At 40.5% G+C, this 15,797-nt stretch overlaps 1 protein-coding gene across 2 annotated transcripts in view; it reads left to right on the top strand.

Annotated features, from left to right (window-relative positions):
- The window catches only part of LOC143766182 (uncharacterized), a 28,871-nt gene extending 16,789 nt beyond the window's left edge, over window positions 1-12,082 (top strand). The window contains exons 1-7 of one of the 2 annotated variants that reach the window (XM_077253655.1): window positions 1,480-1,527; window positions 6,902-7,051; window positions 7,181-7,360; window positions 7,444-7,567; window positions 7,651-7,748; window positions 7,947-8,037; window positions 10,016-12,082. In XM_077253655.1, the coding sequence (XP_077109770.1) occupies window positions 1,498-1,527; window positions 6,902-7,051; window positions 7,181-7,360; window positions 7,444-7,567; window positions 7,651-7,748; window positions 7,947-8,037; window positions 10,016-11,031 (1,689 nt within the window). In that variant the 5' untranslated portion in view covers window positions 1,480-1,497 and the 3' untranslated portion in view covers window positions 11,032-12,082. Of the gene's footprint in view, window positions 1-1,479; window positions 1,528-6,901; window positions 7,052-7,180; window positions 7,361-7,443; window positions 7,568-7,650; window positions 7,749-7,946; window positions 8,038-10,015 lie in introns of those variants that run through there. The other variant, XM_077253656.1, reaches the window with a different exon arrangement.
- Window positions 12,083-15,797: the final 3,715 nt, after the last annotated feature.

The following is a 15,797-nucleotide window of genomic DNA, read 5'->3' on the forward strand; positions in this document are numbered from 1 at the left end:
CCTCAAAGAGAACACAAGCGCTCGGCCAAGAACTCCTAGATATGGGGGAGTCAGGAGAGATAACTGTCAGTCGAATAGCTATCTAATGTTTATGGGGGCTTAGGTCTCTAAGTCTTGAGAACTTTACTGATCAGTTAAAATGTATGCTCATCCCGGAATGGTAAGTGCAGAGATTTGTGATGTCATAATAGAAACACTTTATTTATACTTGCCTTCCGAAGAGGTTTTTTTTCGGCCAGGAAAGCTGGAAAGGAGATCAGTGGATTTCAAATGACAAAAGGAAGAATACCTTTGGTGAGGGTAGACAACTCTGATCATTCAAGTATTTTGTGTAAACCAAAATGCAAGAAAAGTGAAGAATGCAGCAACCTGGTCCTGAAAGATAGAAGGACTAGGAACCTTCGCAAAGCATTCCTGCAAGAGGGGAGATGGTGTGTTACACCTTATGCAGAAAGCAAACCTTTATTTGTTCATGAAACTCTAAGGATATGTTCTAAGGAAAGTGAGTGGAAACTCTGAATACTGTTCAAAATATTTCAAAAACTTGAGTTTCCACTCCAAAAACTGTGTGTGCACATACTCTTAGTGATGTTAACCCCTTAATGATCCCAGCTCTTTTTGGTTTTCGTTTTTCATTCCCCTTCTTCCCAGAGTCTTAACTTTTTTATATTCTCTGAAAAAAGGCCAAGAAAGCAAAAATTCTGCCGGGGTATGTAAACTTTTGAGCACAACTGTATACACATTATCCATATACACCTATATAATATCCACACAGGTATTAGGATTATAACTCCAATTTTTGGCATAAAAAAAATCCTTGAATAAAGATTAATTAATAGTAATAAGAAATGAAAGCCCCTATTTGGAGTGCACACAGACAGCATGGTAGTAGCTTAAAATGGAAATATACCTCCTAAAATATCACCTGGCCTTGAGGAAGGACATAAAAACATAGAGAGGCTCCTCAGTAGTCGGCTATATAGGCTGACAATGTATTTATCAGTAGTGATGAGCGGGCGTGTTATCAGAGGACGTATATGTGCTAATAGAGTGTCTTTGGCATGCTCGAAAACTGTTTGCGTCGCTATGGCTACATACCTCCCGTCTGTTTGACAGCTGCAACACATGCAGGGATTGCCTAACAAACAGGCAATCCTAACAAACAGGCAATCCCAGCATGTGTTGTGACTGTCGAAGAGACGCGGGGACTCGAACATAGTTTTCGAGTACGCGAAGATACTCTATTAGCATGCTCGCTCATCACTAGTTATCTTCTGTTCTATCATTTTAGGATGGGAGAATTTCCCATTTGTGCTCCTGAAGGATGACAAGGAGCTGCACCTCACTCTCGGGGTTCGTATTTCACTCACAGTCACAAAGCTCTGTTCTATGCATGCCTTATATAGTGCCACCCTATCCCTTAACTCCTCCCCTCCATGTGACTGATCACATGACTGTGACCTCATCACAGGTCCTGTTTGCACAGAACAGCCATATATGTGGTGGTGTGGGGCTCTGCAGGTGGAGGTAGGTGCTGGAGATTCCCCATTTCTGGATGCAAGGGACATTAACCCCTTCGTTATCGGAGATAATTTAACTCTTAAAAGAGTAATTCCCAAAATAACAAGCCAGGATAAGGGATAGTTTGCTAACTGGTGGGGATCTGACCTCAGGGACCACCAGCGATCACGAGAAGGTGGTTTTGGATTCCTGACTAGGCTTGTCTTGAATAGAAATTATGTGCAGTCGCTCCAGATCCTCCTCACTCATTGTCTATGGGACTAACGGAGACCGATACAGCAGAGCGCTGTTCTCACCTATTGCCATAGACAATGAATGGCGTGGAGCTTGAGCGTGAGCACTAGTGAAAAGTGAAACCTATAAAATTCGAACTTGCCAGATTCACGGAAATTTGATTCAACCCAAATTTGAAGGTCCTGCAAAGCCTCCATTTTCTCTGAAAAGACTTGTAACACTCTGAGGTCTCCTATGACTGTAGCAAATTCCCTTTAAGTTCTTTAATGCCCATACAGCCTTAGTAATGTCATAGTGTCCTCATAATATGACTATGGGTAAATGGATATGTGGTGACAATCTCCTGTTTATTAATACACTGTATTGACTGACTTTTTAACTCTTTAAAGGGAACATGTCATGTGAAAAATCGCTATTAACCTGCAAATATGGGATTAATCTGTAGATTAGTAGCATTCTGAACCTGCCTGCACTTAGAACCCTGCTGCTTGGAGGAAATGAACTTTATTCCTCCTGGCAGCATTCCGGTTTCAGTCATAGGGGTGGTGTTGGCGCGTGTTCAGTCACCACTCTGTATTGAGAACAGAGGCTGTCACTGCGCCCCTGGCACTGACTAACACCCACCCCTAATGCCGCCAGGAGTGTGGTTACAGCCTTTCCTCTCTGTACACAGAGCGGTGACGGAACCCGCACCATCACTACCCAAGTGACTGAAAGAGCGAGCCTAACGGGGGAATAAAATTCCTCCTGGCAGCGTGGCTCTAAGTGTGGGTGCCTGGCAGGTTCATGAAGCTAATAACCTGAAGACTTACCTCATATCTGCAGGTTTATAGCATATTTTCACGTAAGAGGTTCCTGTCACCAGTTTTTTAGTGTGTCAACCAATGCCACCACTTTTCTGAGTGCCACTACTGCATTTCCCAAATGTGTCCAACTTCCACTGTTTACCACCAAAAATGCATTTTTATTTTCCCTGCACTGTATGTAAATGCATTTGGTCTGGTCTGATTGGCGTCATTTCCTCGGCATCTGTGCCGTCTCTTTGCAGCATATATTCACTGAGTCAAGTTCTCTTTAATCGTCAATAGACTTGAGCTCCTAATATATAGGAGAAAATACACCGCTCTCTAAAAATAATGGAAAAAACCTGGTAGTTCAGGAGATGTGTTTCCGCTTTCTAATGTGCATCAAGTTAATCCAGTGGCTGATACAACATCTGGTCCATCATGTCATACATACTGCAATCACTGCTGTTGTTACTTGCCTGTTGCCTTGGTATGGGATTTTTTTATGTATTACCCCTCCATTACCACTTTTCCTTTTACCATACTTCTTTAATACACTACAATGAAACTTTTTTCTTACCACAATTCCTTGCTTTTCAAAAAGAGACAACCAAAAATTGCTAAATATAACCGCCTCAACATGCCACTGGCAACAGTGTTGATGTGGTGTGTACGTTTGTTCATTGTGATTAATAAAATAAGTGTGCGACAGTACGGTGTGTGACACATCTTGATGGCTTGCTTCTGCATTCTGCATAAATGTACACTGTCCTTTTAAGCTGCAGCTGTCACCTGTGCAAGTGATATGATAGCTGCATGTGAGGTCTTGTAGTCCCTCTGACTAATCTGCATTGTGTAAAATAGTTCTGACCATTTTAGGCGATTCACGTAAAGTGAATCACATATTTTTCGAAGTTGCTGCCTGTAGCGAATTCCTAAAAATTCTACACGATTTATTCATCTCTAACGTGCACCTAAGAGCTATTCAAGACATGGATCACAGAGGGTTACAGCCGTCAGATCCACAGCAAATCCACAAGTTAGCCCTTATTTTATTGAAGACTAGCTGAAGAGCCCGGCGTTGCCCAGGCATAGTAACTAACTGTTAGTTATAGCACCTCACCTCTCATTTTCCCATCACGCCTCTCATTTTCCCCTCACATCTCTCATTTTCCCCCTCACATCTCTCATTTTCCCCTCACTCCTCTCATTTCCCCCCACACCTCATTTCCCCCCTCACACCTCTCATTTTCTCCCCTCACTTCTCTAATTTCCCCCCTAACACCTGTCATTTTGACCTCACACCTGTCTTTTTCCAATCACTCCACTATTTTCCCCTCACTCCTCTCCTTTTGCACTCACACCTCTTCATTTTCACCTGACACCTTATTTTCCCCTCAGTATATACCTGTAAGTCATCTCCTCCTGTATATAGTATATACTTGTATGTCATCCCCCTGTATATAGTATATACCTGTGTCACCTCCTGAATATAGTATATACCTGTGTCACCTCCTGTATATAGTATATACCTGTATGTCATCTATCCTGTATATAGTATATACGTGTGTCATCTCCCCTGTATATAGTATATACCTGTATGTCATCCCCTGTATATAGTATATACCTGTATGTCACCTCCTGTATATAGTGTATACCTGTATGTCATTTCCCCTGTATATAGTATATACCTGTATGTCACCTCCTGTATATAGTGTATACCTGTACGTCATCTCCCCTGTATATAGTATATACCTGTATGTCATCTCCTGTATATAGTATATACCTGTATGTCGTCTCCTGTATATAGTATATACCTGCATGTCATCTTCCCTGTATATAGTATATACCTGTATGTCATCTGTATATAGTATATACCTGTATGTCATCTCCTGTATATAGTATATACCTGTAAGTCATCTCCCCTGTATATAGTATATACCTGTATGTCATCTCCCCTGTATATAGTATATACCTGTATGTCATCTCCCCTGTATATAGTATATACCTGTATGTCATCTCCTGTATATAATATATAGCTGTATGTCATCTCCTGTATATAGTACTGTATATACGTGTATGTCATCTCCTGTATATAGTATATACCTGTATGTCATTATCCTGTATATAGCATATACCTGTATGTCATCTCCTGTATATACCTGTACGTCATCTCCCCTGTATATAGTATATACCTGTATGTCATCTCCTGTATATAGTATATACCTGTATGTCATCTATCCTGTATATAGCATATACCTGTATGTCATCTCCTGTATATACCTGTACGTCATCTCCCCTGTATATAGTATATACCTGTATGTCACCTCCTGTATATAGTATATACCTGTATGTCATCTCCTGTATATACTTGGATGTTATCTATCCTGTATATAGCATATACCTGTATGTCATCTCAAGTATATACCGGTACGTCATCTCCCCTGTATATAGTATATACCTGTATGTCATCTCCTGTATATAGTATATACCTGTATGTCATCTCCCCTGTATATAGTATATACCTGTATGTCATCTCTTCCTGTATATAGTATATACCTGTATGTCATCTGTATATAATATATAGCTGTATGTCACCTCCTGTATAAAGTATATACCTGTGTGTCATCTCCTCCTGTATATAGTATATACCTGTATGTCATCTCCTGTATATAGTATATACGTGTATATCATCTCCCCTGTATATAGTATATACCTGTTTGCCATCTCCTCCTGGCTGTCAATTTCCTCCAACACTTTTCCTTTCACTTTTTCCCCATTATGTAGATAAGGGCAAAATTGTTTGGTGAATTGGAACGCGCGGGGTTAAAATTTTGCCTTCACAACATAGCCTATGACGCTCTCGGAGTCCAGACGTGTGACTGTTCAAAAGTTTGTGGCTGTAGCTGCGACGGTGCAGATGCCAATCCCGGACATACATACACACATTCAGCTTTATATATTAGATATACCATACGTACCAATTAGACCTAGACTTGCTGTTCTTGTCATGAGATCATCAGAGCTGCAAAGACCAAAAATCTACTTTGAAGGAATTGTCCACTACAATATTTAACAATTGCGCCCATTCTCATTAGTCATTTTTATGCTCTTCTGTTTTTTTCTCCCCTTCTATTTTCCAACAACATAGCCATATGAGAACTTATTTGCGGGATGAGTTGTAGTTTGGCGTCACATTTATTTTAACATCTATTGTACTGAATAATGGGAAAAAATATAAATATAGTGAAAAAGCTCCAAAAATCCCCCTCTGTTTTGGGGTTTTGTTTTTACAGCATGTAATTTGTAGTAAAGAAAATGGCCTGACGACATTATTCAGGTCAGTACAATTATGGCGATACAAAACCTCTGAAGTTTTTTGTGTTTTTTTTTTATTTTGTTTGATTTATAACATTCTGAAGTTAGAAACCAAAATTTCCTTTGTTTCTCCATGTTTTGAGACCAGTAACTATTTTGTGTGCGTGAGCTTTTTTTCTTCCGTTACGAGCAGTATTTTTGTTATTGATATACGGTAATTTTGTAGCACATGCAAAATTTTTATCTCTTTTTTTTTTTTTTATCCCATTTTTGGGAAGGTACGGCACTTTCTGATTTTTTTTTTTGTTTGTTTTTGTTTACGCAGTTCACAATAATGCTTAAACTTCCGAAATTTCAACAATAGTAGAGTTTGAAGACTATAAAAATATCACCTGTTTTATGCCCATCTGAAATCAAGCAAATAATGACCTACAGTTCTTTCCAGCTTTTCTTTATGACCTGGATAAGTTGTCGATGTGTAGTTGGTGACCTTTTGGTTGGTTGACCAAAACCAAAAGTTTTCTCACTGATTTCTTCAAGTGGTTAATGGCTCTCACTATGGTACACTAATGTCCCAGAACCACCATAGCAATGTTTTTTTAACCTTTTTCAAATAAATTGTGTTTCAGTCACTTTGTTTGGCATCTGTAATTGAGTGTCTTTACAATGTGATGAGTTCTAGATATACTGTATTTGTGATGTTAACTCAACCATAACATGGGTTGCATAAGTGACGCAGTGTTTATTATATCTAACTATTTTGGCCCATAATGATCTACTGGGATCATGTGCCATACCTCAACATCTCTTTTGCCACGCCAATGTTTCCTTTTAGCATTCGTGAGGAGTGGCAGATGTTGACAGTTTGTCCTTAAGTGTGGCAGAGCTGCCTTGATAAGATATACACCTCTTATTCCAATACATAAAAAAGAGAAAATCCAACATCTACATGTTCTATCTCTGCATATGTTTCCCATTATTATCTCCAGTAATTCTATTATTACATGGGATTCTCTATGATTTTTTTGTCCTCTCTCATTCAGGTCTCTACAATATCGGATCTTCTCAGTGGAAATCATCTATATAAGAGAATATTCCTGATTCACCCATCAAAGATGGATAAGGACAGGGAAAAGATGGCGGCGAGGATAATTCACCTCACCCTAGAGATCCTCTTCCGGCTTACTGGAGAGGTGAGAGATTCTGATGACGTCACATTACATCGTTCTTATCTATGGGAATAACAGATGGACAGAACTGGAGAGGTGAGGACTCTGGGAATGTCTGTAGTGAGATTTATTAATGTGTCTCTCCATAACCAGGATTACACAGTAGTGAAGAAGACCTCTAGTGAGCGCTGTCAGACCCCTTTGTCTGAGGGATGGGGAAGACCCCAGAGCCCAATCACTGGGCCTCCACCTCACCCCCTTATAGAAGAGGATATTGATGACCAGAAGATCCTAGAACTCGCCTACAAAATGATTGAGCTGCTGACTGGAGAGGTGACACTGTTGGGAATGCTGGGACATTATACATTAATACTATGAAGGGATCGGGGGGATGACGGTATCATTGTACGTCTCAGGTTCCTATAAGGTGTCAGGATGTCACCGTCTATTTCTCCATGGAGGAGTGGGAGTATTTAGAAGGACACAAAGATCAGTACAAGGACATCATGATGGAGGTTCCCCAGCCCCTCACATCACCAGGTAATACGCAGGACTAAATACACACGACCTATAATTATCTGTATATAAAGACTGAATTCAGTCCCTCTATATGTATCCTACAGTTCCATCCAGTAAGAGGACAACACCAGAGAGATGTCACAGTCCTCCTCTTCTACAGGACTGTTCAGAAGAAAACCTCAAGGTGCCACAGGATCATCAGGTAGATGGAGAGAAGGTGTCATGAGATCTCCCCTATGATGTGTAGATGGCTGTGAAGGTCTTGTGCTCAGTCTTGTTTTATCCACCATTATTATATGTTTTATACTTGTGTAATGATAATGGTGGAGATGGCAGGATTAGAGCTGATCATAGGTGTGACTTCTCCATATGTCTGTGATTTTTACAATCTGTGTTTCAGGATGAAGATCTGACCCATATTAATACTACAGAGACATTTGTGATTGGTGATGAGTGGTGTAAAGAGGAAATTCCTACATATGACTACCCGGGTGAGTAGTAACCACTAAGTTCAACCCATATGCCAAAAGAAGGTAAAAATTCCATAAGTGATGCTTAGTTTTTTTGAGCACTGTGTTCTGTCTCTGTTAGTTGTATATTCTCCCCTAAGGCAAAATCATTTATTTTGGATGAATATGTAAAACTCTTACAGATGATAAAATAAGGATGTAAAAATACAACAATCACTGATATGATATATGCCTGCATAGAAGAAATACTACATTACTTACCCGCTGTGGCTCTAGTGCTCCAACAGTGTTAGGCTGCTTTCACACTAGCATCGGTACGGGGCCGTTGCGCTGCATCGGCCCGACGTACTGACGCATACTGTGAAAAAATGCCCGACGTTGGCAGCGGAAGCAGTCTTAAGACGCTTCCGCTGCTTCATTGTAAGGTCCGGGGAGGAGGGGGCGGAGTTTTGGCCGCGCATGCGTGGTCAAAAATGGCAGTCTCGACGCACAAAAAAAGTTACATGTAACTTTTTTTGTGGCGGCGGTGCGCCAAAACACGACGCAACCGTCGCATGACGGTTGCGACGTGTGGCCATACGTCGCAATGCGTCGGTAATGTTAGTCTATGGGGAAAACACGCATCCTGCAGACAACTTTGCAGGATGCGTTTTTTCTCCTAAACGACGCATTGCGACGTGCAGCCAAAAACGTTAGTGTGAAAGTAGTCTTAGCTGACATGGCGACAGTAGTGATGTCACAACTACAGCACATGACTTCTGTATAAAATCACTGTTTTTTTTTATTTTACAGCATTTAGTGTGTGGTATAAACAACTGAGCAATATTATTCTCAGGTCTCCATAGGCCTGCTCCCAACATGTGGCGTACATGTGCGTCACACATCGGAAAGTGTTTAACACACTTTTCAGCTCTTTCAGGCCATAGTGGAGCTGTTTTCCTGTCAAGGAGCAGAGGGACAGGGTGCAAAAGGGTAGGGTTAACAAGCAATGAAGGTTTATTATTGCTATTGGTTTAGCCTCTTGACTTAAATTCCCATCTAGATTTTGGTTTTCTTATTATTTCATTTTGTCATGGTTCTTACAAATTAGGTGACGTGTCATGTTACATGTACATTTGAGATGTCACAGCTCTATCAGATAAGAAGGGTTTGTATATTGCCTTCTGGGTAACATCAAGTGTAGAATCTGTTCTCATCATTGTTGTGTTTGATAAGATCCCTATATGGGGGCCATACAGTAAATTGATTAGGTAGATAGAAAAAGAGCTTGGTCTGAGTATCTCCATCATAAATAAAGAATTAAAGGTTTGATTAGACTGACGAATTGGCCAATCACACTCTATCTCAAATTCAAAACCAATCAATCCACGAAGAGGATGCGCAAGTCATAATCTTACCTATTATTTCTTGAAAGGCGTTGGCTGTGTGCAGTTTTTGTAAGGCTCACATACACATTAGATTGACATCAGACGATGTGGGGCAAATAAGGATCAAGTGTGTCACATTTTGGACTACATATCCTATTGTTCTTGGTGAGATGAACCTCACCCAGATGAGACTTATCATGGCTCTCTCGTAGAGAACGCCAGATCACTCGGCAGAATGAGTACACCTGTGTATGGAGAATTTGGGAGAGTGAGCTGGCAGTCAAGAATAGATGTTGCCCGGCTTTCCTCTGGCAGAAAATATCATGGGTGGTGGGTGTCAGGCTGATGGCTTTCAACCAGACTATTTTCAATAGGGATAAAAAGACAACATACCGGTAGGTCTTTTTCCGCTTGTAACTCCCTTTCCCCAGTTTTTATATGTGGGGGTTATGCAGGAACCAACAGCTATTTAATTTTTAATTTTTTTACACTTAAATCGGTTAATTATTGAGTTTTGCTATTTGCCCTGTAATTTGTATGGATATTTTTATATAGAAATGTTATACAGTATCAATATAATATTTAGGTTGTATTATTCAAAAATGCAACAAAATTAATTTTATTCTCTGCAGGTGACTGTATCGGAAGCTCAGAGGATCATGATATGTCTACGGATTTTAAAGCAGAAGATGACGGTATCTCAGAAGATACATTTGAAGAACATGCCATTTTCCCAGATATACCCTCAGTCCTTTTCAGCAAAGATCTTTTATTTGATCCTTTTCATCAAGTGCTAGCTTCAGATTTGCCTATTGAGGAAAATAAAAATAAATGGAAGGATGTTGAACATAAAAGAACTCACAGAGGGAAGAAGCCATATTCACACATAAAAGGGGGTAAAAATTTTACAGATGAATCGCATTTTTTTAAACATGAGACACGTCACAGAAATTCAAACCAATTTTCATGTTCAGAATGTGGAAAATGGTTTAACAAGATATCAGCTCTTGTTAGACATGAGAGAATTCATACAGGGGAGAAGCCATATTCATGTTTAGCATGTGGGGCATGTTTCACAGAGAAATCACATCTTGTTAGACATAACAAAAGTCACACAGGGGAGAAGCCATTTTCATGTTCAGAATGTCGAGTATGTTTTTCAGAAAAATCACATTTAGTTGCACATCAGAGAATTCATACAGGTGAGAAACCATTTTCATGTTCAGAATGTGGTAAATGTTTTAACCAGAAATCAGATCTTGTTTCACATCAGAGAACTCACACAGGGGAGAAGCCATTTTCATGTTCAGAATGTGGAACATGTTTTACTGGGAAATCAAATCTTGTTATACATCAAAGAATTCACACAGGGGAGAGACCATATTCGTGTTTAGAGTGTGGGAAAGGTTTTACCAAGAAATCACACCTTGTTAGACATCAGAGAATTCACACAGGAGAGAAGCCTTTTTCATGTTCAGAATGTGGAAAATGTTTTTCCTGGCCATCCAGTCTTGTTAATCACCAAAAAGCTCACATGAGGGGGAAGCAATTTTCATTTTCAGAATGTGAAGAACTATTAAATCCAAAATCAGATCTTGTTAAGCATGAGAGAAGTCATACAGAAGAGAAGCCATATTCAAGTTTTTAATAAGGAATATTTTGTCCATAATAAAACATAATCTAAAACATCAAAGAACTTTCAGGGGTGAGTAACAATTTTCTTTATGATACAGATTTATGTTATCGACTAGTGGTACGATAAAACATAAATCTCTTATAATCAAGTAACATAACATCTCGCACACAAGAAAGTAAAGAAAAAAAAGAGTACTAAATAATGAAATTTTCGCAATCAGCATTGAACAGATTATCTCAGTTTGCAAATAGACGGTCGATGTCTGTATATGTATCAGAGTAAAATAGGTCACATTTATGAACACACTTGCATTTCAACATTTTTTTTTTTTCATTACCGATCATAAATAAATGTTTGCTGGGAAAAATTTTGGGCTAACTTTCCTTATATTTACAATTGTTTCCCACTCTAGAATCGAATCATCTCGGAAATAAAATGTCTTTTAATTCAGTCTGACAGATAGAACTATTGGAACAGGACCATTAAATTCAAGAAATAAGCATTAATGCCCTCTCTTCTATGATATTCCACTATATCTTACAGGTATAACGATAGATTATAACTTTTTTAGCCATATATTTCTATCTTTTGCTCACAAGCATTAGTTATGGTGGCTTCCTGCTTGTTTATATAGAATACTGCAGTTTAGCTGTCTGATGGGATCTGGACAGCTTTCTGATGAAGAAATGTTTGAAAATGGAATAACTTTAGTCTGATGGCTTAAAGTTACTTCATGTTGAAGGATAGAGATCTTTCTTTGATATATCACATTTTCTGAACCTGGAGTGACCTTATGTGTAAGCCAATTGCAACCTGATTTATTCAAAGTGAGGACTGTAAAGGTACCGTCTCACAGTGGCACTTTGGTCGCTACGAGGGCACGATCCGTGACGTTTCAGCGATATACATACGTGTCTGACACGCTACTGCGATCAGGGACCCCGCTGAGAATCGTACGTCGTAGCAGATCGTTTGAAACTTTCTTTCGTCGCTGGATCTCCCACTGTCATCGCTGGATCAGTGTGTGTGACACCGATCCAGCGATGTGTTCGCTTGTAACCAGGGTAAACATCGGGTTACTAAGCGCAGGGCCGCGCTTAGTAACCCGATGTTTACCCTGGTTACCATTGTAAATGTAAAAAAAAAACACTACATACTCACGTTCCGGTGTCTGTCCCCCGGTGTCCACAGGGTTCGCGCTGCTGCTCAGAGCTTCCTGCACTGACTGTGAGTGCCGGCCGTAAAGTAAAAGCAGAGCACAGCGGTGACGTCACCGCTGTGCTTTACAGCCGGCACTGACACAGTCAGTGCGGGAAGCTCTGAGCAGCAGCGCGAACCCTGTGGACGCCGGGGGATGTGACAGACATCAGAAGGTGAGTATGTAGTGTTTTTTTTTACATTTACAATGGTAACCAGGGTAAACATCGGGTTACTAAGCGCGGCCCTGCACTTAGTAACCCAATGTTTGCCCTGGTTACCCGGGGACTTCGGCATCGTTGGTCACTGGAGAGCTGTCTGTGTGACAGCTCCCCAGCGACCACACAACGACTTACCAACGATCACGGCCAGGTCGTATCGCTGGTCATGATCGTTGGTAAATCGTTTAGTGTAACGGTACCCTAAGACAGCTAGCTGTCAGATTCAAGTTCCAAGATATTTAGTATAGGGTCAACAATCAAAGGAGAAATTTGTTGATTAAAGGAGAGAAAGAAGCATGTTTTTGTTGCGAGATAACAGAATCTTGTCCCAGTATTTCAGAACAATGTGTTGGATGACCTGGATATGAACCTAACCCCATGGCTCTTCTCTGATGGCAGAGGTGAGAAAGTCAAGGACTTTCATCATGTAATGAATGGAATAATGATGGAGAGATCTCAGATGACATACAATGTGAAAGAGGCTCAAAATTTTTTTGTCGGAAAGGATCAGCTGAGTTCATGGTCAAAGTGTCTACTCTGAAACTATGATAATTTAGGGTGATTGCTGAAACAAGATGATATATTTTAAGATTTTTTTCAAGAACCAATGTTCTCTGAAGTTTCCAAAGTCAGATATTAGCAATCAGTCATCTAGGAATGTCTAGATAAAGACCCCAGTCTGGTGCAGCTCAGTGGACAGTAGTACTGCTCTTTGGTGAAGACTCAATGTGTTGAATTGTAAATGCAGAATGTAATGTTGAAGAGGAAGCCCAATATGCAAAAACCTGTGAGAATTTAGTACTAGCATGTGAAGTTAAACATTGATTGTGAAGATAATCACCTTGTTGGACTGACTGGATGGACTCCAACTTGAGTTTTTGCTTCAAGAAAAAAATAGTTTGTCTAAGCACTGTTTCTCTCCTGTTTTGGGGATGGTAAAGACTGGAGAACATGTCTTTTCCTTATTGATCTTGAGGAAATTCCTGTAGTTAACCCTTTTCCAAAAAACTTGGAAACTAATTTAATTTCCAATGTTTTTTTTTCACGTATTGATCATAAACCAGTCATGCGATCATAAAAGACACATTTGAGTTCCAGAGAATAACTATTGACAGTGGTAGAGGTGACATCCCAAGATCTTTCTTATACAAAGAGGTGCCAAATTCCCCTCAACTGGTACAATTGGAGATGAGACAGAATAAGAATTACCATACTATTTTGAGGGAAATGTTTTTTCTTAAAAGAAATAGAATAATATTACAAGTTAAAAAGAGAGGGGCTCCCTATCCCTGCTGTCTGAATCTTCATCTGGGTCCTGTGGGTATAGCAAATGAATTCCAATAGTAGAAAATAAAAGAAACGTTCTGCAATGAGGTCCAAATGGAAGAAAATAAAAAAATGAGAAGAGCCTGTGCAGTAGAAAGTTTGTCAGAGAACTTGTGTGTTTCCTAGAACAGCCAGTAATGTAAATGGTGCTGGAATAAAGGACGGGAAGGGAGGAGCCATCATGTTGGTAGCTTAGCTGCAGAAGACGCCTGCCATAAAGCCTGATCGGGCAAAAGAAAACCGTCTAGTATTGCTAAGCGACCAGTAACACAATTGGTGATAGATCTACAAGGGGTTGTTGTCCATTTCAGAAAATCCTTGTTTCCAGACACTGTTAAAAAAACAAAAACAAACTGCTTTACTCACTATATGCGCTGGTTTGTGATATTAAGCTCAGTTACTGGCTGCTGCACTGTAGAAGTGATTACTTTTTTTATACCCTTCTGATGAATTCTTAATAAAGAAGCTTAAAACAAGCTTTTTTTATTTTCAAAGGTTCCCCTTTTAATTTCTTTTTCTGCAATTACCTATTGTTGCTGGTCTGCAGCGTACAGCGGAATGTCCCATACGGATTGCTTTTGGTAGCTTTCTCAATACCTTTGTTTCATATCAGCACTGAGCCCAATATCAGATACTGGGAGCCATGTCGGATGTCGGAGCCAGGGGAAAGTGAATAAAACATGGATACTATCACGGTGGTAACTCGCATGCCTCTTCAGTGCTGCCCTACTCACTGGGCAGCTTCTCAGTGTCAGGCCATCCTCCTGAGTTTGCTTCTTGCAGCTCTCCTTAGCACTGCTGTATCTACATGTTGTTTTCATTTAGCCTTAGGGGGCTATGACCGGTCTCTGCAGGAATTTAACCCTACTGTGTCCTGCAGATATTAAGTTTTCTGGCTTATCCCATGTCAGCAGGGCATATATTATGTAGCCTCTCCCACCACTCATTGCCTGAACATTGGTTCCTAGCCTGCTAGCACCTGTTTATGCATTTCTCACCATTCTGTCTCCCGTTATCGACCAGGCCTGTTTCCCCGCTCATTTTGACTTTTCCATCTCTGATTTCAGCTTTGTTTTGTGAACCCGTGCTGCCTACCCTGACCTCGAACCATCTGACCATGCTTTTGTCTTGTCTTCCTGGACCTCGTCACCACGTCTCTGACCCTGCAGTCATCTGATGCAGTCCCATGGACTGTTCTGGAGTGGTACCTGTTGTCTACCAGCAGCCCAGCCTATCCTTACCACCAGAGGCTCGAGTGAAGACCTGGTAGACATTTAATTACGCCCCTCCAGGGTAACCCACCGGCATTACTAATACTAGGACCCACTGACCTTGGGAACAATTAATAAAACATATAAACCAGGAGTGATGGCCTCAGTTACATGAAGAGTAAAGTATTGATACTGGAAGTGCTGGGCGTGGGAAAATGAGTAAAGCATGGATACCAGAAGTGTAGGGTCACAAGACCAGGGGACAGTGAGTAAAGTGCAGATACTAGGAGTGCTGGACCTATCGGCATTGAGTAAAGAACACATACTGGGAGCACTTGACCCAGGCATGGTGAGTAAAAGTGCAGTTACTAGGATCACCAGACCCAGGTACTGTGATTAAAACATGGAAACTGGGAGCACCTGACCTGGTGAGTATGAAAACGGGGAGCAGTGGACCTAGGGTCAGTGAGTAAACAGATACTTCAAGCACTGGACCTGGGGAACTGTGAGTAAAGCACAGGAGCACTTGACCTAGGGACAGTGAATAGGAACCCCTTTAACCCCTAGACCTTTCACAGCTCGCGTCACTGGTTGCCTAGCAACTAACATTTTCTAATGTTTCCTCTTCTTCAGCTCCTACACCCCTAATCCTCTCCATTAGGCTTCAATGCTGGTATTTTCTGCAGCCTAACAACATGTTGCCTCTCACTTTCTTCTTATTACAGCATCATTTATGACACACGTCACCTGACCACTACTTTCTACTGCACATGCAATTCATCTTTTTTTCATTCCTTTTTTTTATTTTTTTCATCTAAGTTTA

This window comes from Ranitomeya variabilis, chromosome 4, assembly GCF_051348905.1.
Source record: "Ranitomeya variabilis isolate aRanVar5 chromosome 4, aRanVar5.hap1, whole genome shotgun sequence".
Taxonomy (NCBI): Eukaryota; Metazoa; Chordata; class Amphibia; order Anura; family Dendrobatidae; genus Ranitomeya; species Ranitomeya variabilis.